This window comes from Aspergillus clavatus, genomic scaffold (genome assembly GCF_000002715.2).
Source record: "Aspergillus clavatus NRRL 1 1099423829791 genomic scaffold, whole genome shotgun sequence".
NCBI classification, from domain to species: Eukaryota; Fungi; Ascomycota; class Eurotiomycetes; order Eurotiales; family Aspergillaceae; genus Aspergillus; species Aspergillus clavatus.
The window spans coordinates 291,143-312,869 of record NW_001517108.1 but is presented as its reverse complement, the minus strand read 5'-3'; the positions used below and the strand labels follow the sequence as shown (position 1 = coordinate 312,869).

The following is a 21,727-nucleotide window of genomic DNA, read 5'->3' as shown; positions in this document are numbered from 1 at the left end:
GATTTACCAGTGTCGTCCGCTTCTGTTTCCAGATTTCTGTGTAGACCCGTCAACCATCATTTGATCGCTGTAAAGACCGGTCTCTTGTGTATTTTGATTTGCCTGTCTGCCACCTCTTCCGTGTGTCCTGTTGCCTCTGGCATTGCGCCTGTTGTAACGACCACTGCCCGCTGATTCGTCGCGACCTAGACCCTGATTGGCCTTTTCGCCAAATCCGTAGTTTCCATCTTGCACGATGGGGTCTGCGCGGCGGTTCATGTGACGCTCGCGCTCCGCTTGCTCGCGAAGGTCGTCGAATGATGATTGTGGTTTCTGAGCGCTTGCGAAGGGCGCCGATCCGATAGTCGACTGCTTCATGCGCATCGAGATGATCCTGCCATCAGCCTTGTATTTGTCAGTCAATGATATATAACAGCATTCTTCGGAAAGACTACCCTCTGGTTGTGGAAGTTGGCAATGACATTCTCTGCTGACCATTTCTCCGCCAACGTGATCTCGGCAGTAACCGTAGGGTGTTGCGAGGTGATCCAACAGCTCATGATGGGCCCAGAGACAGGTTCTAAAGCAGACTGAATGTCTGCAGCCGTAGTGCCCGGGGCAAAATTGCTCCCGACGACAACGAAAGGCCCCGACCCTGCTCCCCGAATGGTCATTCCGACCTGATTGTCGCGAACTGTAGCCTGTCCGCTCGCAGGATTAAGAGCGGAGAGAAGGCGATCCTCATCTGGGCGGCGTTTATTGACGCGTTTTGGTTGTGTAGGTACTGGTCGTGCTGGGGCTGAGGGAGTGCGGTTGTTCTTTTTTGTAGGTTTGGGGACATTTGCGGCGGCAGGCTGAATACTCCGAAAAAAAGACATCAGTGTCTATTCTTAACCAGTCATAAAGAGAGTAAGAGCACGTATCTCACCTTTTTTGTCACGCCAATCCGGCTCGCTAGACTGCCTGGTGTCGCTTTCTGAGGCTTGTTACCCGCACCTGAGCCTGCGGCTGTTTTTCTGCTCTTTCCCAAAATTTTGCTTGCGAGTTCTTCATTCTTCCTCTTTTTTCGGTCTAGATATTCATGACATGGTCAGATAGGGAATGCAGACGAGCTTCTTGCGACGACGCATTGGCACCTTACCCGCTTGAATGATGGCATCGAAGGAGACAGCTCCTTGGCTGGCGGCCATGGTGAAAAATGGCGCGGTTGGGACGAGTTTATGCAGAAGGAGGAGACAAGCTGATACCAAGAAAGTATGAAAACCAATGGAAAAATCTCTAATAAATATTTGGGGATGTGAGCTGGAGAAGTTTTGGTGGATATAGGAGGAAGAAGCTGAGCATAATCAATAGCGTAGGAAAGAGGCAATAATCTCGAAGCTTGTCGCATTTTGGCTGCAGCTGGCCGGCGCTGAGCAACACCGAAAGTACCAAACAGGACCCGCCAGCCAGCTTCAATTAACAACATGCTTTTACTCATCTTTATTTTTCACGATACAACTGAAGGAAACTTATATATATATAAATATAGAAGATAGATTGGAACATAATTAGAGTCCTTTGTAAGCAGCTGATTTGTTTACATCGATTGGTGTGTTGTTCAGTGTTTGATCGAGCCTCAGCATTTCCTCCTCTGGCAGGTGTCGTGTATACTTCCGGTGCAGTGAATATGGAAGTTACAACCCAGTTGGCCCCAAGTGGACTTTTCCTTCTGTCCAACATCACTACCGATCCAGGATCCAGCTGGCATGATATCGTTCATTCACTACAGGGAGCTCTTCCACCCCATGCTTCCTTTTCTCTCTTGTCTCATCGTCTTCTGGTGCATCCATCCATCTCTTCAGATATTCTTTCTTCATATCGACAGTCTACCTACTTCTCTGATGTGCAAAGAGTTCACACGCAAAGCTTCTGTCCCCTGTTTCTCTGAGATCCAACAGTCTGTGTTACTGCTGCTGCTGCTGCTGCTTTTGATTCCCCAGTCTTTCAAAAAGGCATCTATCGACACCAGAAGATGGTTTTGGACGGACAAAGAACCAGCCGCCAGTCGTTGTCCTCATCACTAGCAATTCGTTTGCCGTCGAGAAAGAGAGATAGGTACTACCTCCCATTTTCGATATCCCACGGAATTCAGGTTAATTAGATGCTTTTAGGATCGCGCGGCCAGCCGACACCTCATCGTTCTGCGAGGAGATTGCGCACTATCCTGTCTTCAACCCACGAGACCCACGACACAATCCTGCTGCTTCGAGCTCGTGGCTTCAAAGCGATTACTATCAGTCGGAGGCCTCCAAATCCCAGAGCTCGATTCGTTGGATGCAAGAATTGCCAAGGAGATCTTTACGCAAAGCGAAATCAGGACTCTTGGCTCTGCGCTCTGGAATCCAACGACGACCACTTCCTGACAGTATGCAACATATTGGTGACATACCCAACATCTGGTCCTCAACTGATTCGACCGGAGACTCGTCTGACCAGTTCCCATCCTCAGTGTCAGACGCTAGCACTGAAGACGATGGCGAATTTGGCACTGGCTTGTATCGAGCGGTTCGTAACCATTCCTCGCCTCTCTATGCAAACATGGAAAGCGACGGCCTCAATGTTCCGTCTGCCACCGGCTTGCTATGCGGTTCCTTAAGCGAGAGTGTGAGCCAAGGTAGCTCGCCAACGCTGAGACAAGAACCGGCGATCAGTGATTCTATCGGCATCAAAGCCAACGAGATTGCTTTGGATCCGGGGATGAGGGGTCTTCTGCGACAGGGGCCAAGACTTGATAATCGCAAGACCAATGAGCTGTTGGCACAGGTTCAACAATCGAGCCATTTCCCGTCCACCTCGTTACCTAGTAGTATCGTTGGGCTAAGTGTGACACAGGCAATTGAAAAAGCATCTTCACAGAGCTCGCCGAACTTGCAGCTCACTGCTAGTCACGTCGAGAAAACATGTGCGCAGTTCCAGACTCAAAGCTCTGGTCTCTCCAGCCTGGAAACCTCGAAGCCCAATGCAGCTAAGGAAGCCGCAGAACTGCTCGATTCCAGCAGAGGAGCGCCTGATGAGCTATCTCGAGGTCATGAAATCGACTCACTCGATGAAAACACCCGACTAAGTGACACCTCTCCGCAGATCGAAGAGTCAAGCTGTTCTTTGAGGAAGTCACCGATTGTGAGCCCTCGTCAGTCAAGTGTGCCCCAGATAACAGGCATCCAACTGGTCATGGAGCCTCTCCAATTATTTCCTCGAAGAGATTCCAGCAGCGGCGGTCAAACCTTATGTTGCAGCGAGATTACCAACAATCATCCTCACCAAGAGACAAGCATCGGCGATTTTATTGGCTGTGTTGCGAGCGAGGATATGGGAGAGTCTGCACACATGGAGAATAGTCCCTTGGATGCAGACGAAGGACAGGTTTCTCAAATGGATGCACGAGCCATTGTTAGTGTCGCTTCCAGATTGGCCAGGTCATTGTTAACCGATCCATAGGAATCAGCGGATGTGGGACCAGAAATGCCAGAAGAAGAGAGCGCCGGCGAGGTGCTTCCTATACTGAACAAACCTAATATAACGAACATCCACGAAGATTCAGACTCGTTTATTATCGAAAGAGCGCATTCTCCATGTCATACCGAAGACAATGCAGTTACTGAGATTGCATCCGAGTCGAATTCGTGGTCACCAATCGAAAATGAACTCCCAATACCCACGTTCTCTTTTCGAGACGAATTCTTCTTTGTCGATGGCAAATCGAGCGATATTCGGCCAGATCGGGGCGATAATCCTACAAAAACAGCACGACGAATCGCGAGAGACGGGAGCATTTACAATGGCCCAGGGCTTGATCGTAATACATCGGTCAGGACACAAGATATTCCCGAGATCATTGGACCGGGAAGATCACTCTATAGAATGCAAGATCCACGCACCGGGAGCCTTTTCAGGCTTGACCGCGATGGAAGCGATTCCACAGATGACTGTACTGTCACTTATCCGGTTTGGGAGAGACGCCAATTCCCATGATGTCGAAGGGCATCTGGTATTTTTGTTATAGGTCCAAAGCACAATTGCGTATCCCATTGGATTTGGCAAAATGCGAATGTCAGCCACACAGATATCTCTGTATTCTTAAAGCACCTTGTATGATTATGCCTCGAATTTTTGCAGTCTCTTACGGGTATTGAAAGGGTTTTTGGGCAAGATTTGGACATGACGATTATCTTGCATGAAGGATCCGTGGCGAAACCACGGCAGCCATGTCAATAGTTAATTGGACACCGAGTCTGCTTCACTCATGTTTCTGAGAGAAGCAATGTGGTATTTTGTAGAGTCTTCAAGTCTCATATACTCTCTTCGCAGCAAGAGTACATGCTAGCCCAGCCGCAACGTAAACCCAGCACCTGCCTCTTCTGTATCGCCGCCGGATTGACCACCGAAGACACTTGCGAAATCCAGGCTGGGGGCTTCCTGACCCCGTTTGGGCGCCTCTGGGGTCTCCCGGCGCCTTCGTTTCTCCATACCTGCTTTGGACGGAAAAGTGGGGAACATTTCCTTCGGTTTGGGGCGAGGATCCTCCTTGAAGTACTTATGTGAGAGACACTGCTGAGTTGAGGGACGTGCGCGGGGATTCAGAGCCAAGAGTGACGAGAGAAGCTCCAGGCCAGCATTAGTGAGGAAAGGGAATTTTGAACGGGGCAGTAGCGGAAGGGCTCCAGATCCCGATGAGGAGGACGTGGGTGGCAGACGCAGGGATTTAGCATTAGGAAGCGAGCGGAAGCCTGGCCAGTTCTGCTGCGTTGGAGGGCCGGTGAGAGCGAAGATCTGGATTGGAAGGTTAGCGTCTATCGAGTCTATTTCGGAGATCTGACCCAACAGGGAGTTCTCACCTTGGATACCTGGTCGACCTCATTCTTGCCCTGGAGCAGGGGTTCTTTCGTGAGCAGCTCGCCGAGGACACAGCCGATACTCCACATGTCGATTTCCGGGCCGTATTTCTCGGCGCCGAGCAGCAGCTCCGGGGCACGGTACCAGAGGGTCACGACCAGCTGGGTCAGCTTCGGCGGCGGGTCACCGTAGTAGCGCGCCATGCCGAAGTCTGCGATTTTGATCTCGCCGCGGTTGTTCATGAGGAGGTTCGAGGTCTTCAGGTCGCGGTGCATGATCCAGTGGGAGTGCAGGAAGTCGAGACCCGAGAGGACCTGCAGGAGCAGGGTCTTGATCTCCGAGGGGAGGAACGGTTCGCGCATGTCGTCGAGTAAGGTTTTCAGATCATGTTCGAGGAAGTCCATGACGAGGAAGACACTGTTTGGTTGGGGAGGGGAGGAGGTGCCCGTGGCCCCGACTTGGTTAACACAGCGTACCTTGAACTTTTCAGGAAGAGACAGGGAAGGCTTTTTATCAGGCCGGTGATTGTAAGGGAAAGCAGGAAAGGGAGGAAGGGGGAAGGGGAAGAGGCAATGCATACTCATCCATTTTACTCCCCATCACCACCTCACGCAGATACACGATGTTCGCATGCCGCGCCTCCAGCAGCGTCTGGATCTCCCGCAGCCCCGTGACAGGGAACCCATCCGTCGCCGTCTCCATCTTCAGCTTCTTAAGAGCCACCACCTCGCCCGTCATGATGTCCTTGGCGCGACTCACCCACCCATACGCGCCCTCCTCGATATGATTCAGCCGCTCGAAGTTATCGACATGCCGACAGGGACCCCACGCTTGCCCCGGGGGGAAGAACAGGAGCTTCGGTTCCTTCTCCTCCGCCGCCGCTGCGGATACGGCCTCCTGCTCCATCTGCTGCTGAGGCTGCTGGTTCGCGAAACGTCGCCGTTTGGGCGGAGGTTCGTCGGCGTCGCCATTGGGCTCGTCATGCGCGTGCGAGACGGACTGAGCTTGTGTCTGTTCGTCAAGCTGGCGTTGTTTTGCGGCCTTGGCGCGTTTTTTCTCTTCCTTTTCGCGTTTCCGTTGCGCAAGGAGAGCCTCTTCCTCTGGGTCGGAGGCGGCCCACCGTGACGATTTCGAGGGGGCAGACATTGCCAATCCCGTTGGTTGGGGATTGTGGTGACCCTGGAAATTGCGAATTTGATTATTCTAGATGAAATTGGGTAGATACGAATTGGTGGTGATTCGGGGGGGGGAGAGAGAAAGATTGTTGTTGGTTAGCTGGTGAGCATTGTCTGATGACGCTATCGGGAAGAAACACTGGGGAATGTGAGCAACCGAATCCCATCGCCGATTTCAAATCCTCCCCCCCCGCCTTGTCCCGCCGAGCATTATTTAAATCGAGGACGTCAGGAGGGGCATTTGTTCTTATTTCAAAGCAGATTTATTTACATTTAGTATCTCGCTGGGCTGTTTTATTGTTTGGATATTTATCAGAGTCTTATACTACCCGGCGATATGATCGAACCTTTCCAGGTCTGTTTCCTCCTTGTGGCCCGGTTATAGTTGCACAACGCTGTATGCTGAGCTGACTTGAGTGCAGACGACCTTTGCGGTCCCGATGACCTGCGAGAGCTGCGTTCAGGATGTGTCGAGCTCGCTCTATAAGTTGGAGGGTTCGTGCTTACGCCCAATAGCAACGTATAGCATACAAAAGTACTTATAGCCGCCTAGGAATCAACAAGGTCGAGGCCAACCTCAAGGATCAACTGGTGTTCATCGAGGGTACCGCGCCACCCAGCTCGATCGTGAACGCTATTCAAGCTACTGGCCGGGATGCCATTCTACGCGGAAGCGGCACATCAAATAGTAAGTTGCATGACATGTTGGTCTGTTGGTACTTTTTTTTTTTTTTTTATTTCCGGGGCAAGACCATACTGAGATCCATGGGGTATGATAGGCTCAGCCGTCTGCATATTCGAGACGCATTCGACAGCCGTACCGAATAAGATCCGCGGCCTCGCTCGCATGGTGCAAGTCTCCCCGACCATGACGCTCGTGGACTTGACGGTCAACGGGCTGGCCCCGGGCAAATACTGGGCGACGGTTCGGGAAGCAGGTGATATCTCACGCGGGGCGGAGTCTACGGGGGGCATCTGGGAGGCCTTGAAGGCGAAAGTGACGGGCGGCGAGGCGCCCAAGGAGCCGCGCGGCATCTTTGGGAGCGTGGATGTGGACGAGAAGGGCCGGGGCAACGTGTTTCTGGATCGGCCAGTGGCCATCTGGGAGATGATTGGAAGGAGTATGGTTCTGTCGAAGAGCGCGGAGGGACCGTTCCGGCGCGAGGATCCTGACACGCTGGTCGGGGTAATTGCGCGCAGCGCGGGTGTCTGGGATAATGACAAGATGGTGTGCTCCTGCTCCGGGAAGAATGTCTGGCAGGAGCGGCAGGAGCTGGTGGCCCAGGGGATGGTGTAGGAGTACTCTCAGGTCTCATGTTCCATGCCTCAGATCTTCAGATATTGATTGATGCGACCACGTCTTCCTACTGCGCAAATGTGATTCTATGATACCTATCTCGGAGAAAATGTCAATTGAAGATGCAGGAGAGACTGCAGATGCATGCACAAGCAGCAATGACCGAGATTGCGCAAACACCAGAGTGGAGGGAAGAAGGGGGGGGTTACTCTTCTGTCATCTGCTGGTCGTTCAGGCCGTCAAGGCGTCCTCCTCGGGACTTGGGTCGTTCCGAATTGACCGATGCGTTCTGAGGACGCGCAGAGCCCAGTCATGATAGCAGTCAGATCCTCCGTCGTGAGCAGACAGTCATCTCCCTCGGACGATCCTACAAGAGAACAGTCATCATCATCTCCTCCTCGACGGCAGCCAGCCATTCAGTGCTCCGACAGTTGTGCCGTCAAGACTCGCGATAACAACAGCGCGGCATGCACGACAGAACCGGCACGACCTCGAGACTAAATATAGACGACCATCGTCTTGAGGGCAGCAGGGAGAGGCCGATCATTGGGCCGCGAGTGCTTTCTCCTGCATCGGTATTCGAGTTTATCCCTGTCTGAATTCGATGACAATGTTGTTTTTTTTTTTTTTTCTTCTTTCCTTTCTCTTTTCTCCTTGCATGGGTACTCTAGACTAGATAGTAACTAGTTAGTTCCAGTTGGTGGCTGCCATGCTATCAACAACCTCTGATCAATGAGGGCCCTAGCGGGGGATTACAACCTCCCCAGGGGACGGTGATAGGTGGTAACGATTAATAGGGCCATCGAATCCTCGCGAGAGTCCCAGTGATTAGTGCCGAAGAGGGGAATCTCATCTCCTGACCTGACCTGAAGAGATGGATTACATAGTATGTGAGTAGACTGATAGACTTCGATCCCGATCCCCAGTATACTCTCAAGCGCCGTGGCGGGGGGATTGTGGACCAGTCTAAACCAGTTAATTGTCTTTGGCATGTTGGAATTGTTCCGTGCATGGATATAATTAGAGATGATCGAACGTGATAGCGAGATTTGAAGGATTTCATCATTTCATATGTTTGGTTGCAAACTTCCCCAATTGCTCAGAATTTCCCTCATGATCTGGTGATAGACTGTTGTTAACTGAAGAGGGAATCGGGTAGCGAGAAATAGATCGATACAGAGTACGGAGTAGGTAGTCAGGATGGGAACGGCCCGAACGGGCCCCTGGGGTCAATTGTTATTTGCTAGTAGTAGTAGTAGTAGTAGTATTAGCAACAGAAGGATAGCTAGATTGATTGAATGTTCCACCGACAACGTCTTGTCTGTTGGGCTGCAGGGAAATCCAGCTAATAATAATCCAGTAGGAGAAATAACTAATCCTGGCTGATGATGCTTTTCTTTTTTCTTTTTCTTCCCGATGATGGGCGCTTAACACACCCTCCAGTATCAAATCATCCCTCTCTGCTCTCTTCATCACTCTCGCTTAGCTTCATCCGTCATGATTCCCCCCTCCTCTTTCGATCATTAGTGTCCGATTCGACTTCTCTTTTGGGCCATCTCCGATCTTCTCCAGGCTCGCTGGTCCCAAATCTAGTCAATGAGCAATAGTCACCTCCTCGATCCCTGTCGACGCTGGGGTTTTTCTTTTGCTGCAGGCCGCATCGACGTTCCTTGCTTCTCCCTCTCTGCCTCCCCTTTTTTTTTTTTTTTTTTTTTTTTGCCCCTCTGAAGATTCTCGTTTCTCTCCGCTTTCCCGGTTTTGTTCTTGAGCTTCTCACCTGTATACACACCGCACAACTGGCGTTCAAGACCAGCCCAAATAGACAGCAAAAACCAGCCGGTGAACAATTCATTTCATGATAATTAACAAGCGACGGAATCTCGCAATATCAAAACAGATGATCAGACCACATCTCAAACTTCTTGTTCTTCTTGAGCAGACGAGCAGCAATTGGGCTAGTGGCTTCCTCCAAGCTCAGGCGATCTAATTATAACTCTCAACCTATCTTTCATCCTCCAGGATCAACTCAAAAAGAGTCGAGTCGACTACTCGAGAGTCGAGACTAGTCTAGTAGTCTTGGGGCTCGGCTGGGCTGTCTGTTCACCGTCCAGAAGGTCACAGAGCTTCAGATCGCACGACACACCCTTACTGGATCCCACGACTCGGCACTCAAGCCACACAGACAACACCACCACGAGAGCAGAGACATCCAGATTAGTCCTACAGCCAGAAGGGAGAAAGGCTCCCCCTTTCTTCAAAGGGCCCCTGCCTCTCCCCTCCCCTCCCCGCCCCGCAGCATTAGTTCGGCCTGCATCATATTCTCTCGGGGACCTCTCTCTTTAATAGTTCAGACCCCTGCTCATTGCGCTGGTCCACTATCTCGCATGGAAAGAAAACCGGTCAGCTTCTTGGCTTTTTCCTTTTCCTTTCCCCTTGACGGTCGTATATAATATTACGCTACGTTCATATCGGGCGCTGCAGTGGGCGAGGATCCGTCCATACTCGTCCCTGTTTGCTTCTTAGGATTACAGACAGCTAGAAAGTGCCTCGGGTTGGGGAGTAGGACGAGCCACATCACTCATCGCACCCTTAACTCCCTGGGTCGCTTCTAGTTGGTCTCTGGAGCAGACATCGAACCCTAATACGTCGGCTGCGACAATGTCACTCAAACAGGTATGATCTTGTCAGGCCGATCCCAGGAAAGAAAAAGCCTGATGCTGACGGAAGTAATAGGAAATTGAGACATGGGTGCTGGCGCTCGAACATTATGATCATCAAGAGTATGAAGAGGCCATCAGGATATTTGGTCACATCGCGGATACATCCAAGATCTACTTCAACTGTGGTGTCATCTATGCCACACTGGGGGAACATGAGAAAGCGGTATGGGTGTCCTTCCAACATGCGCGGACTCTGCTCATGCTCCTTCAGGTCCAATGCTACCAGCGCGCCGTCGGTTTAGACCAATATCTTGCCATTGCGTACTTTCAGGAAGGCGTATCCAACTTCCTTCTCGGAGATTTCGAGGAAGCATTGGCCAACTTCAACGACACTCTGCTCTACCTCCGTGGCAATACCTCTATTGACTATGAGCAACTGGGGCTGAAGTTCCGGCTGTTCTCATGCGAGGTCCTTTTCAACCGTGGACTTTGCTACATCTATCTGCAGCAGATGGGCCCAGGCATGCAGGACCTTGAGTATGCAGGGAAGGAAAAGGTCACTCCAGATCACGACGTGATTAACGACGCTATTCGGGAAAAGGCAGAGGTATGGTCCATCGTGGGTCACGGGGTGAGTTGCTGCCGCTAACGGAAGCAGGGATACACGGTCTTTTCCATCCCCGTCGGGGTTATCTATCGACCCAATGAAGCCAAAGTCAAGAACCTGAAAACCAAGGACTACCTTGGCAAAGCCAGGCTGATTGCAGCATCGTCGCGGGGAAACACCCCCCCAGACCCGACACGAGCGCAGGCAGCGATCGATGACCGTCCACCTGAGAACATCTCCTATGGTGCAACAAACCTGGTTCAGAAGAATATCACCGGTCGGAGCCGTCAGCAATCGGAGCCACCGCTGAACCGCACCTTCTTCCCGCCAACGCCGCCTCCGGATGCCGATAAGGCCAGCACAAAGAGCTCGTCTGGGAGTAGCATGGGTGCAACCGGTCGCCCAGGGTCGATGCGAGCCGCACGGCCTCCGCGCCTCAATCTGGATCGGCCTGGCGCGCAGATTCAAGGGCGAAGTAGCACGGACGTGCCCGCTCAGGACAAGCCCCGGATAGGGACAACCCGGACCGCGTCAGAACCTCGTGGACCCCCGTGTCGACAGTACCCGCGGGGACCCAACGGTCTAGAGACGGATCGAAACCCATCGTTCCGGGAGATAGGAGGCCACCGACGAAACGCTAGTGACACGGGGTTTGCGCCGAGCGCTCCCGCGGCCTATGAGGACGATGGATTCGGAGTCTACTCGGGTACTCGGTCCATGAATGGCGGCCGAAGAGGGGTACCACAACAACGATACATCGACGAGGAAGAGGAGTATGAGGGCGTCGGGGGTCACGAACGGGTGCCTCGCGATGGTGCTGAGGGATCCGAGAACTCACAGCGACGGACAAGGTCCCCGACCCGAGAATCAAGGCGTGCTGATTCACGACGGCCGTCAGTCCACCGATTTAGAATCAAGGTGCACGCTTTTGAAGACACGCGATATATCATGATTGGACCCACGATCGAGTATGGTGAGTTTGAGACCAGGATTCGGGAGAAATTCGGCTTCCGGGCGCTGCTACGGATCCGGATGCAGGATGAGGGCGATATGATCACGATGGTAGATCAGGAGGATCTTGATCTCCTGTTGAGTTCAGCTACGGAGACTGCTCAACGGGAGGGAAGCGAGATGGGAAAGATGGAGGTGAGTTGCATTTGGTGTCGCGCTTTTCGCTGTGAACAAAGTCTGACGGGTTGTAGATATGGGTCGAAGAACGACCGATGATATAATGATTCTGGCCTTGGGAAGTTCACGCTCTTTTGCATAGAGAGAGGGTAGCCGATTTCTCTGCTTTGCATACTGGGTGCTTCTATTTGGTTCAATGTCGCATGATTTATACCCTTATGATTTAGTATGAGTTGATGTTCTTACTTCTTATGTATGTATATTGGATACCCGATTGAATGATACACATGTTCCTCAGGGATCACATGTTCGAGGAAGCAGAATATAAGCAGGATGAATTGTGCGTCAGGGAATACAAACTCCTCTGACCATCCCCCCCTGGTAAAGACTGTAGAGTTGTCTTACTCCGAGGCTGGTCCAGTGACTAGGGCATGTGGGATCACGGGTGCGGGCGGCGGGACAGACCCACTGCGCAGTGAGTGACGTTGGTTGTTGACAGCAAGACATCTGGATAGCTTCAAGTCCACCGTTCCCTGCCGTCCTGCAGTCCAATTCAACGCCACTTCCTCAACCACCCACACACCAATGCTCTACCCATCATGACCGACCTTACGCCCACACTCAGACGCCTGCTCAAGGAGAAACATGCCATCACAACGGCGCGACCAGAACCTCGTCTCCCATCGTCAGAGACAACAGACGAGTTCCTTAAAGAAGCATACCGAATAGTCCGTCTTCCTCCCTCTTTTTGTTTTTTTTTTTTTTTTTTTTTTTTTTTTTCTCTAATTTTCCCCATCTCAATATACTTTTCCAACTAACATCAAACATCAATAGAACTTCCACATAACCTCCCTCCTCAGCTACCTACACTCCATCCGCCCCGCCTACCTCGCCCTCAACCCCAGCACCAGCACCAGCAGCACCTCTCCCTCACAGCCCAACAAACCACTCACCGACCCGGAACGCGACTCCATCGACTCCTCCACCACCCTGCTCCTGACCACGCTCTCGACCTCCCTCTCCAACCTCTCCACCGCCGAATCCCTCCGCCAGGAAACAACCACCAACCTCCTCCGCCAAAAACACCAGCCCTCGCCCCTCCGCCGCTGGGCCGCCGGCTCCGCCCTCTCCTCGCACACCGCCCCAGAGGAAGACCAGGCCCGCACCCTGCACACCGTCCACGACACGATCCTCTGGTTCCTGCGGCGGGGGCTGGAGCGCGCCGTCGCCGCGCACCGGACGCTCGTCGAGCGCCGCCTCGAGCGCGCCCGCGAGAAGGAAAAGAGCGTCCTCTACAAAACCGACACCCGAGCCGGACCATCGGCGTCGGCGTCGGCGTCGGCGTCGCTGGCCGGCTCGGTCGAGCTCGGCCGTGGCGATGTCTCCGTGGACGCGGGCGAGGCGGCGGCCATCGAGGCGGCGCTGTCGCCGGCGCAGCTGCAGCTGTTTGCGGAGGAGAATGATTCACTCCTGCGGCAGTATGAGGATACGTTAGGGAAAGTACAGTACGTTTTTTTTTTCTCTTTTTTTTTTTTTTTTTTTCTCCGAGTTTCCCCTATTTTCCTTAAAAGGAAAAAAAAAAACAAAATGAGAGACAAGGGTTAGATTTCGAGTCAGAACTAGGCTAAACAACCCGGAAACCCCACAGGAACGCAGAGAAATCCCTACTTGAAATCTCCTCGTTGCAGCAGACGCTCGTGTCGCATCTCTCGACGCAGGAGGAATATATCTCACAGCTGGTGACGGACAGCACGACGACGAGCACGAACGTCGGACAGGGCAATAAGGAGCTGCGGCGCGCGACGGAGCGGCGGAGTACGGCGCAGGCGGTGTTCTGGGGGACGGTGGGGTTGTGTACGGGGTTGGTGGTGTGGGATTTGATTTTCTGAGCGTGTTTGTTTGTTTGGTTGTTTCTTTCTTTCTTCTCTGATTTTTTATTTTATTTATATTTTTTTCATGGGTGTAGGGGTTAGGACTACGGAGTACTACGGAGGGGTGTATACGGATACCAAGTCAAGTCAAGTCAAGTCAAGGTAGATTCAGTTGATTCATTTTCTCTTCATCGAGATTATCCCAGCCAATCCGATGTGGAAAATCTCTAAGATCAACCCGAAAAAAAAAAAAAAAAAAAAAAAGTTCCTGAGACGGGAACCTAAGGTAGACAGGAAGGAAATACAGTTCATCGGAATCCGAGACGGCAAACATGGGGAGAAAGGGGGGAGTAATTAGATTGTCGGTAGAAGAGGAACGGTCATGAGTAGGATACAAAGGCTAGGTAAAAAGACGAGGAGAAGAGACTATGAGGTCTCGCGGACAACGCTGTCGACGGCTTCCGCAAAGTAGTCGAGGTTATTTGTGTTGAGGCCAGCCATGGAGATACGGCCGTTCTTGGTCTGTCATGCGAGAGCACATGGAATGGTCAGCTGGTGTTGCCTGTTGGCTTGATAGAAGTGGGCTAACAATAACCCCAAGAAAGGGTTGGCCTGGAATGAATGCCGTGGCGGCGGCCCGAAGCCGGGTGGAGACCAAAGTTGCGGTGTGTAGGCTAGCAGCCTAGCAGGCCTAGCAGGCTACCCGCGGGCGATCAGGAGATGGGGAAGGGGGGGTGGGGGAAAAGAAATACAAAAAACCAAGCAACTCACCATGTACACATGCCACTTTTCTCTCAAAACCTTGACCTGCGGCTCGGTCAGTCCAGTGAAACTGAACATGCCAATCTGACTTGTGATGTGATCCCAGCTGCCGGGAGTGCCTTTCGCCTCGAGACGCTCGCGCAGTCCCTTGCGCATCTCCGCAATGCGACCGCTCATGGTACGCAGGTCCTCCTCCCACTCGGCGAAGAGCTGAGGGTCGTTCAGAATGCGGCTGGCGATGCGTGCACCGTATGCGGGGGGGTTGGAAATCTCGGAGCGCTGCAGGATGGCCAGCTGGCTGGCGATGTGGGCGTTGGCGGCTTCGGCGTCCGGGCCGGGGGCGGAAACGAAGTGGTAGGCGCCCGTGCGCTGGCCGTACAGACCGAAGTTCTTGGCGAATGATTGCGCAATGCAAAGCTCGAAGCCCTGCTCGACGAAGTATCGAATCGCCCACGAGTCGCGGGACAGATCGCCCGACGCGAAGCCCTGGTAGGCGCAGTCGAAGAACGGGAAGTGCTGGCGCTCGCGCAGGACAACAGCGACCTCCTTCCACTGATCCTGGGTCAGGTCGACACCAGTGGGGTTGTGGGCGCAAGCGTGCAGGACGATGATGGAGCCGGCGGGAGCGTCGCGCAAGGCGCCGAGCATGCCGTCGAAGTCGAGACCCTTGGTCTTCGCGGAGAAGTAGGGGTAGTTGGCGATGGAGAGGCCGACGTTGGTGAAGATCTGATGGTGGTTGGCCCACGTGGGGCTGGAGAGGTAGATCTTGGGAGGTTGTGGGTGGAATTTGGCCAGGAACAAAGCGCCCAGGTGCAATGCGCCTGTTCCGGAGACGGCTTGTAATGTGCAGACCTATTTTGGGGTTTCGCGATCAGCATCCGACATCCTCACGTGAATCAAAGGTTGAGGAATGCGAAGCACATACTCGTTTCTCCTGGATTGCCGCACTATCCGCACCGATCATGAGCTTCTGAGCGGCAGAGGTGAAGTCCGGAAGACCCTTGATGGGAAGATATTCATGGTTGAGGTTGGGATCGTTGCGAATCGCCTCGTCGGCCTATTGCATGACAGCGACAGGGAAAAGGATCAGCACCAAGCGCTTTGCGACAGGATCAGAAGCTTGCGAGACTCACCTTTTTTACCACGGGAAGCACCCAGGGCTTTGCGTTGTCGTCTCTGTAGGCGCCGATGACCACATCGACCTTTTTCTCCGAGGGATCCTGACGGAAGGCCTGCGCCAGACCAAAGAGAGGATCTTCCGGGGCGGCGGGCACGACATTTGTGGAGAAGACGGAAGGGCTGGAGGAACCCATGATGTGCGACGAGAGGGAAGCGAGACGGGAGCGAGCGATAGAAGTCGAAGCCGCAGTGGATAGCGAGGGAGCAGACGCCAACGTTGAAGATGAAGATGAAGATGAAGATGCAGATGAAGATGGTGAAGGTGGTGGACGCGGGGAAGACATGGTGGATAGATATGATGCCGATGAGTAATGGAAAACGGCAAAAACAAAACACGGGACTTTTTCCTGATCAGGCGCAGGTATTTTCGAAATTCGAAACCAACCAGGGCCCAAAACTTTGCAGGCATGCAACGGATGCGTCACACGATACACCCGAGTCCAGTACACAATTTACAGCTGGTCTGCCGAATGTTCAGAAAGCGACCGTTGTTGGTATTACTTGGTTTTTTTCCCCCGCTGCTTGCGTTCACCGGGGGCGGAGCGATTCGGTCAAGTGACAGTTTCCCCAAGCAGCAAAATTCCCGGTGGAATCGAATCGGCCTGATCTGATCTGAATGATCTGATCTGATGGTGGAAACGAAGGATGCCGAATCAGGTCACTTTTTGGTCAACCGTTGCGAAAATGAAATTGATAGAAAATGATGCAGTGGGGGGGAAATTGAGGCTCGTGTGAGGACTGAGGACTGAGGGCCGGGGGGGTCCGTATATGGCCCAATGCGGTAATATTGGTTTTCAGGAACCGTACGAAGTAGCCAAATAGATAACGAACACTTTAGCAGTCAACTCTCTCGCTCGAGGATAGATAGGATCTTGAGCTATATATCTAGTACTAGTACTTGCGTATATAAAGCACTTCTTCCCCCCCCCCCTCTTTACTCTGTCACAAAAGAGACCCAGTTCGTCCCCAACTTCACCCGACAAAACGCGTTATTTTTTTGGGCTGTTTGGCAGCGAGCCGAGGAACTGCACAGTACCGAAAGCCGAATGGAGTCAGGCAGTTGAATGGCACGACGACAGACCGTCACATGCAGCTCCATTCGGGACGTATTCTTCAATCAATTTGTGCGGGCTCGTTTGATGAACGACTCCAGTGGAGCTAATTCTTCAGATAGAGCAGGCAATAATACCATGCTAACTGTGCGCCATTTTGGAGCATGTACTCCGTAGTTACCTAAGGTACGGAAATCGGAATAGACTAGTCTGGGGAATTGATTTACCTATAGTACTCTGTACGGAGTACTCCGTACACAAATCACAAATTGTCAATGCAAATCCCACCCTTGAGACGACGACATATGATTTGAATATGGTTAAATGTGTCATCCCAGCCTAACTAACGATAATTAACCGGCCAGCCCAGCAGCCCAGCAACAGTAAATAAATGCCTCAAAAAACTCATGTACTGTCTAGTCCCTCAAAGAGTTCAGGAGTTTCTCCGACCCAAATGCAAGTTTGCAACAACCCCCCCCCTTCCATTGCCAGATCCTGGGATCGCATCCGAAGATGACTAGACTCTAATGCATCCGGGAAACGAGAACCGTACACAGTATGGTTCTGTCTATCTTTTGTACTCCGTAGGATAGAAACGGGCTCTGGTAAACGATCGGGTGTCTGAGACACCGACTGCCAGAGCCCCGAACTAACAACTTAACTTCGAAGGTCGAAGGTCAAAGGTCCATTGTGATGTGATGAATATTGCTAATAATAATAATGCTGAGCATCAATCAAAATGAAACTCGGTGTTTGTACCGATCGTCCGAGGAGAAATTGTTTTTTTTTTTTTTTTTTTTTTTTTTTTTGCCACGAGTCTGGTGTCCCACTGTCCGTATTTCTACAGTAATTGCGTGTTTCTTGTTCATCATCATTATCTACCTACCTAGTATCCACTGTGCCACTGCCACTGCCACTGCCCCGTCTTTCCCCACGGGGTGGATTGCTCACAGTTACAACTTGCAAGTCACAAGTCATAACCACATTCCCCAATGCGGAAATTCTTTCGAAGCTGTCGCCGGATTCCGGAATATCCTCACTTCATTTGTACTACTAGAGTTTATCTACTCCGTATTTTAAATTCATAACTACACTCCTACGCAGAGGGTAATACTCTCAGGTGGCAGATGCTATGTCATGTATCATCATTCTTGAACACGTTTCTGTACGCCCGTACACTATGTACAAAGAAGAAGAAAAGCGTGAAAACAACAGGAACGGCAACAGCAACAGCACAGAAAAGTCTTTTCCAAGCCCGTCTCATTCTCGGTTCATAAACGCCAGTCCACCCCTTAACGCCCCATGTCGCATTCGTATCGTAAACTCATCAAATCATTCCCAAACATTGCACAAAAACCCGGTGGTGCATATCCCATACCCACGCCATGCACTTGCAGATCCCAAATCCCAGTTCGAATATATCACAAGCGAAGTAAGAAGAAAGAATATCGTAGATACAGTTGACTTTCAGATCTAGCAGCGTCTTTTTTTTTTCTTTTTCTTTTTTGTTCAATCGCGGCTTGCTGGTTCAGGCTCGCTCGGTAGCCTCGGTGACTCCATGCGTACGGGTCCGTATGCGGAATCGGTCGCGTAACCGCGCGGTCAGACGACTGCGTCGGTGTTGCCGCTCGTCTGCATCCTCGTTCTGTGCGCCGCGGCTCGCTGCCTCCCGAACGCTCCGGAGCGCGGCCAGCCGTTCCTCCACGGTCGCATCGCGCATGCGGCGCGCGTTCAGGGTGCCATGCAGATAGGACGAGATCCGGCGGTGTTGCCGGTTTGGAGTCGCGTCTGCCGTGGGCGCATTTGGGTGGTCTGGCGAGGCTTCGGCCTCGCCATGTTCATTGTCCTCCTCCGCTTGAGCGGGATTCAGGTCGATTCGACTGGTTCAGTTAGCTCTCCATCCATCATCCCGAAAGGAACGAAGCTACATACCACAATGGACAGGTGCCGGACACATTCACAAGCCATGGGTCGATACATTCCGGATGGAATTGATGGTTGCAGGGCAGCACGCGGAGATCCTGGCCCTTAATAAAGTCATCTGTGCAGATCGGACATGAGAAGTTCGGATGGTCGGTTGGCGACTCGTTTTCCCCCGGTGCGGGCGTTGCGTGTCGCTCCGTACTGGCTGGAGAATGGGCAATCTCGCTGTTGGTTCGGTCGTTGGCGTCCGGTTGGAGGGCTCCGTCCGCAGCAGGCACTTCTTGACGTTCATTGGGACGGGTGACCCCATGTTCCTCGGTCCCCGTCGACATTTCCACATCTCCCTTGACCGCATCCGCCTTGGGGTCATAGTTATCCCCGAACTTGACGATCGGAATCGTATCCAACATCGCCCGGGCTATCCCTCTCGCTCGACTTTGCCGGGGTCGTCCCGCCGTATACCGGGGCCCATAGCGTTCCGGATGCCGGTGAGCCCGGATGGCGCCGGTAATGATGATAGCTAAGAAAAGGGCGGTGATGATGCCTGTGATGCTATACAGGATGATCATAGCTGTTTGCGTGGTTGGTATGGAACGGCGTCAAGGTGCAATCGAGAGGGGAGTGGACACAGAACGTACCAGTATTGGGGCTGTCTGCAGGCCCGTCCGACGTCGGCGGATTCACGGTGCCGACAAACGACATATTGTAGACGATGCTGATGGGTTGGTCTCCGTTCAGCGGGCTGGGTTGGAAATTTAAAGTGGTTGCGAAGGCCGAGTCAAGAAGGGTGAAGACGTTGGGGTATTGCCCAGCAGCGCCGTCATTCACGGTGTAGTTGCAGTGGGAAGCGGAAGTGCTGTACAGGAGCACGGCAGCTGCCTTGTCCTGCGCGGTGAGAAGATTGGTCACAGTTGCACTGGCATCCAGATTTCCAGGGTACACAGAAGGGTCGCAGCTGACGAAAGCTATGTCACCTGTGTTTAGTTGGAGTGAATTTTGTGCGTTGACGCCCACTAGATTGCCAGTGACATTGAAACTCTACGGGAGGGGGATTAGAAGGATTAGTGATTTGTTTTTCTGACAGAGACTGATTGATTGATCCAAGGACAACCAACCTGAAGATCGGTACCATTCAAATCGACCAAGGACTGGGTCAGAGGTGCGATGATGACACCAGGCGGGAAGTTGAACCGAGCGGACTGCAGATGGAATCGTTTGTGGTTCGTGAACGAGAGATCGGTAGAGTTATTCGACGGCAGGACGGTACAGCCAATCGAAGACTCTATCGCTCGAACGGAGGACGAGAAAGTGAGCAGGAGCAGGAACAGGAGCAGAAGAAACTGAAGGGAAGAAGAGGGAGATCCGGAGGGTTTTGTTCTGGGCCCCATCGCAAGAGAGCGAGAGAGGATCTGCCTGGATCGGATGGACGGGGAAAGACGTGAGGGGAAAAAAAAAAAAAAAAAAGAAAGAAAAAGAAAAAGAACTGGATTAGTTAGTGATTCCCCACGGTGACGAGGCTTACGGAAACAGCGGAGGATCCGGAGTTTGGGATGAATGATGAGTGATGAGGATGAAGTATAGGTGGTGGACTAGGTATGGACGATAATTATTATTATTATGGATTATGGATCATGGAGAACAGGGTAGATCGATAATTGGATATGGGTCTGGAATAACTATGGATATCGGGATATGATGCACAGAAGATCATTAGTCACAGATCTTGTCAAGACCAAGACAGTCAGTCAACCACCACCAGCAAGAAAGAGGGAGAAAAAAAGAAACCAGAGATGGAGGGTGTGCTGTCCCACGGCAGGGCTGATCCCTTACGAACGGCGTTTACAGACCAACTAATAACAATAACAAGAAGAAGAAGAAGAATAATAATAATAATAACAATAAAAAATAACAAAAACATCCACTAAGTAATCATGGAGTGCGGCGGTGCGCCCGACCGAAGGGATGTACTCCGTATGGATGTATGTGGCCGGGGGTTTAATTGCAATACTATGCAAGAACATTCAACACAACAAAAAAGAAGCTGGGGAAACCCATGAGGCCGAGGGAAATGGGGGATGAGCCGATAAGGATTACTCTATCTAGGTAGTATCTACTATCTACGGCGTAGGTATCCAAGTGGGAGATCACAGACTGACAATCCAGAATTATTCAGAATAATGGGAAAGCCCAGAAAAGTCAACACAGTACCTATCTAACACACAGACAGGTGGATGTGAAACCCGAGACCGTGACCAGCCGCTAAAACGGGGCAATAGGTAATAATTACTATGCGATCGGAGACGCACTGTGGAGTGGCAGTGGAGGGCGTGTTATGTCAGATAGTCAGAGACGGAACATCGCCATGAAGAAATGATTGCCTCAGATGCGATGAGAGTGTGATAGGGTGGACAACTCGGCTGTCAGCATTTCAGCGACCACTTCCCAAATCCCAAGTACCCCCGCCTCTTTTTCGGCACGATCGGGAAAGGATCCCTCAGCCAGTGTGAGACGGTAGAGGGGCTATGTACTTGGCTTGAGATTCCGTGGAGTTGAACAGCTCTCACAGCCAATCCTCCGGGCTCTACAGCGAGGCAGATGAATCAGAGGGGGGTGCCATCAACAACGATGAGCGTATATCAATACGCAAGTCTAGGCTACTGAATTTGTCAATGAATGGAAGATTCCATTATTAGGTACAGGACTTTTTGTAATGGATGGCCTCGATGAGGATGGAGATGTGAAAGCAGAAAAGACATCAGCGAATTCACGATCGTCGGGACTAAGATAAGAGATCGTCATGGTCTTGGAGTTGGAGAGAGAGTCGAGAGTTGTTCATCTCTCTCTGTAAAGTCTATTCCAGTCCGAGATGAAGAAAGATCACAATTCACAGCACAGCTATGTTTCGTACTGATGGTCTGATGCGGGGTGACTGGAGGACAGACGATCCAACATCCCATGGACCAGCTAAGCTCGCCCAATTTCCCCTGCTTAATGCTGGCTGTTGTGGCCGTTGGTGCTGTTGATGATCGTCAATACTCGTCCCGATGAGGTATCGTGATTCGCTGCCACCGCCGAGCATTCGACCTGAAGGTAAATCATCCTGGAATTGGTCAGTCAGATAAGCGGCGTGTCCAATCTCCCAAAGCATCTAGATACCTTGAAACTGAGAGACGAAGACAACCAAGCAATGGATTACCAATCATGCAACCATTACATCAC

General features: G+C 51.9%; 8 protein-coding genes across 8 annotated transcripts, besides 17 other annotated features; 4 read left to right on the top strand and 4 right to left on the bottom strand.

The window, feature by feature from the left end:
- Positions 1-3: 3 nt before the first annotated feature.
- Positions 4-1,169, bottom strand: ACLA_068800 (uncharacterized protein; the record flags this gene model as incomplete). The annotated part of the gene is made up of 4 exons (XM_001275277.1): positions 4-384; positions 435-833; positions 908-1,050; positions 1,121-1,169. The coding sequence occupies 4 exons, from the start codon at positions 1,167-1,169 to the stop codon at positions 4-6; spliced, it is 972 nt and encodes a 323-aa protein (XP_001275278.1).
- Positions 1,170-1,923: 754 nt separating this feature from the next.
- Positions 1,924-1,948: a microsatellite.
- Positions 1,949-1,993: 45 nt separating this feature from the next.
- ACLA_068790 (uncharacterized protein) lies at positions 1,994-3,459 on the top strand (the record flags this gene model as incomplete). The annotated part of the gene is made up of 2 exons (XM_001275276.1): positions 1,994-2,076; positions 2,133-3,459. 2 exons carry the CDS (start codon positions 1,994-1,996, stop codon positions 3,457-3,459), a joined length of 1,410 nt encoding a protein of 469 aa, XP_001275277.1.
- Positions 3,460-4,341: 882 nt separating this feature from the next.
- Positions 4,342-6,000, bottom strand: ACLA_068780 (putative protein kinase (NpkA); the record flags this gene model as incomplete). Its single annotated transcript, XM_001275275.1, has 3 exons — positions 4,342-4,791; positions 4,857-5,271; positions 5,435-6,000. The coding sequence occupies 3 exons, from the start codon at positions 5,998-6,000 to the stop codon at positions 4,342-4,344; spliced, it is 1,431 nt and encodes a 476-aa protein (XP_001275276.1).
- Positions 6,001-6,469: 469 nt separating this feature from the next.
- Positions 6,470-7,326, top strand: ACLA_068770 (copper chaperone CCS1; the record flags this gene model as incomplete). The annotated part of the gene is made up of 3 exons (XM_001275274.1): positions 6,470-6,524; positions 6,583-6,717; positions 6,791-7,326. The coding sequence occupies 3 exons, from the start codon at positions 6,470-6,472 to the stop codon at positions 7,324-7,326; spliced, it is 726 nt and encodes a 241-aa protein (XP_001275275.1).
- Positions 7,327-8,570: 1,244 nt separating this feature from the next.
- Positions 8,571-8,597: a microsatellite.
- Positions 8,598-9,020: 423 nt separating this feature from the next.
- Positions 9,021-9,044: a microsatellite.
- A 940-nt stretch (positions 9,045-9,984) lies between these two features.
- Positions 9,985-11,825, top strand: ACLA_068760 (putative PB1 domain protein; the record flags this gene model as incomplete). The annotated part of the gene is made up of 4 exons (XM_001275273.1): positions 9,985-9,999; positions 10,060-10,593; positions 10,645-11,739; positions 11,796-11,825. The coding sequence occupies 4 exons, from the start codon at positions 9,985-9,987 to the stop codon at positions 11,823-11,825; spliced, it is 1,674 nt and encodes a 557-aa protein (XP_001275274.1).
- Positions 11,826-12,320: 495 nt separating this feature from the next.
- ACLA_068750 (putative SNARE protein (Ufe1)) lies at positions 12,321-13,610 on the top strand (the record flags this gene model as incomplete). The annotated part of the gene is made up of 3 exons (XM_001275272.1): positions 12,321-12,449; positions 12,556-13,226; positions 13,370-13,610. 3 exons carry the CDS (start codon positions 12,321-12,323, stop codon positions 13,608-13,610), a joined length of 1,041 nt encoding a protein of 346 aa, XP_001275273.1.
- Positions 12,467-12,501: a microsatellite.
- Positions 12,468-12,501: a microsatellite.
- Positions 13,043-13,068: a microsatellite.
- Positions 13,232-13,263: a microsatellite.
- Positions 13,611-13,613: 3 nt separating the features above from the next.
- Positions 13,614-13,661: a microsatellite.
- Positions 13,662-13,730: 69 nt separating this feature from the next.
- Positions 13,731-13,754: a microsatellite.
- Positions 13,755-13,833: 79 nt separating this feature from the next.
- Positions 13,834-13,856: a microsatellite.
- A 162-nt stretch (positions 13,857-14,018) lies between these two features.
- ACLA_068740 (aspartate aminotransferase) lies at positions 14,019-15,667 on the bottom strand (the record flags this gene model as incomplete). Its single annotated transcript, XM_001275271.1, has 4 exons — positions 14,019-14,114; positions 14,364-15,206; positions 15,280-15,411; positions 15,488-15,667. 4 exons carry the CDS (start codon positions 15,665-15,667, stop codon positions 14,019-14,021), a joined length of 1,251 nt encoding a protein of 416 aa, XP_001275272.1.
- Positions 15,668-15,752: 85 nt separating this feature from the next.
- Positions 15,753-15,789: a microsatellite.
- Positions 15,790-16,135: 346 nt separating this feature from the next.
- Positions 16,136-16,164: a microsatellite.
- Positions 16,138-16,163: a microsatellite.
- Positions 16,165-17,365: 1,201 nt separating the features above from the next.
- Positions 17,366-17,394: a microsatellite.
- Positions 17,367-17,394: a microsatellite.
- Positions 17,395-18,113: 719 nt separating this feature from the next.
- On the bottom strand, positions 18,114-19,896 carry ACLA_068730 (putative RING finger domain protein; the record flags this gene model as incomplete). The annotated part of the gene is made up of 4 exons (XM_001275270.1): positions 18,114-18,465; positions 18,518-19,079; positions 19,147-19,546; positions 19,624-19,896. 4 exons carry the CDS (start codon positions 19,894-19,896, stop codon positions 18,114-18,116), a joined length of 1,587 nt encoding a protein of 528 aa, XP_001275271.1.
- A 58-nt stretch (positions 19,897-19,954) lies between these two features.
- Positions 19,955-19,991: a microsatellite.
- A 368-nt stretch (positions 19,992-20,359) lies between these two features.
- Positions 20,360-20,410: a microsatellite.
- Between the last annotated feature and the right edge of the window lie 1,317 nt (positions 20,411-21,727).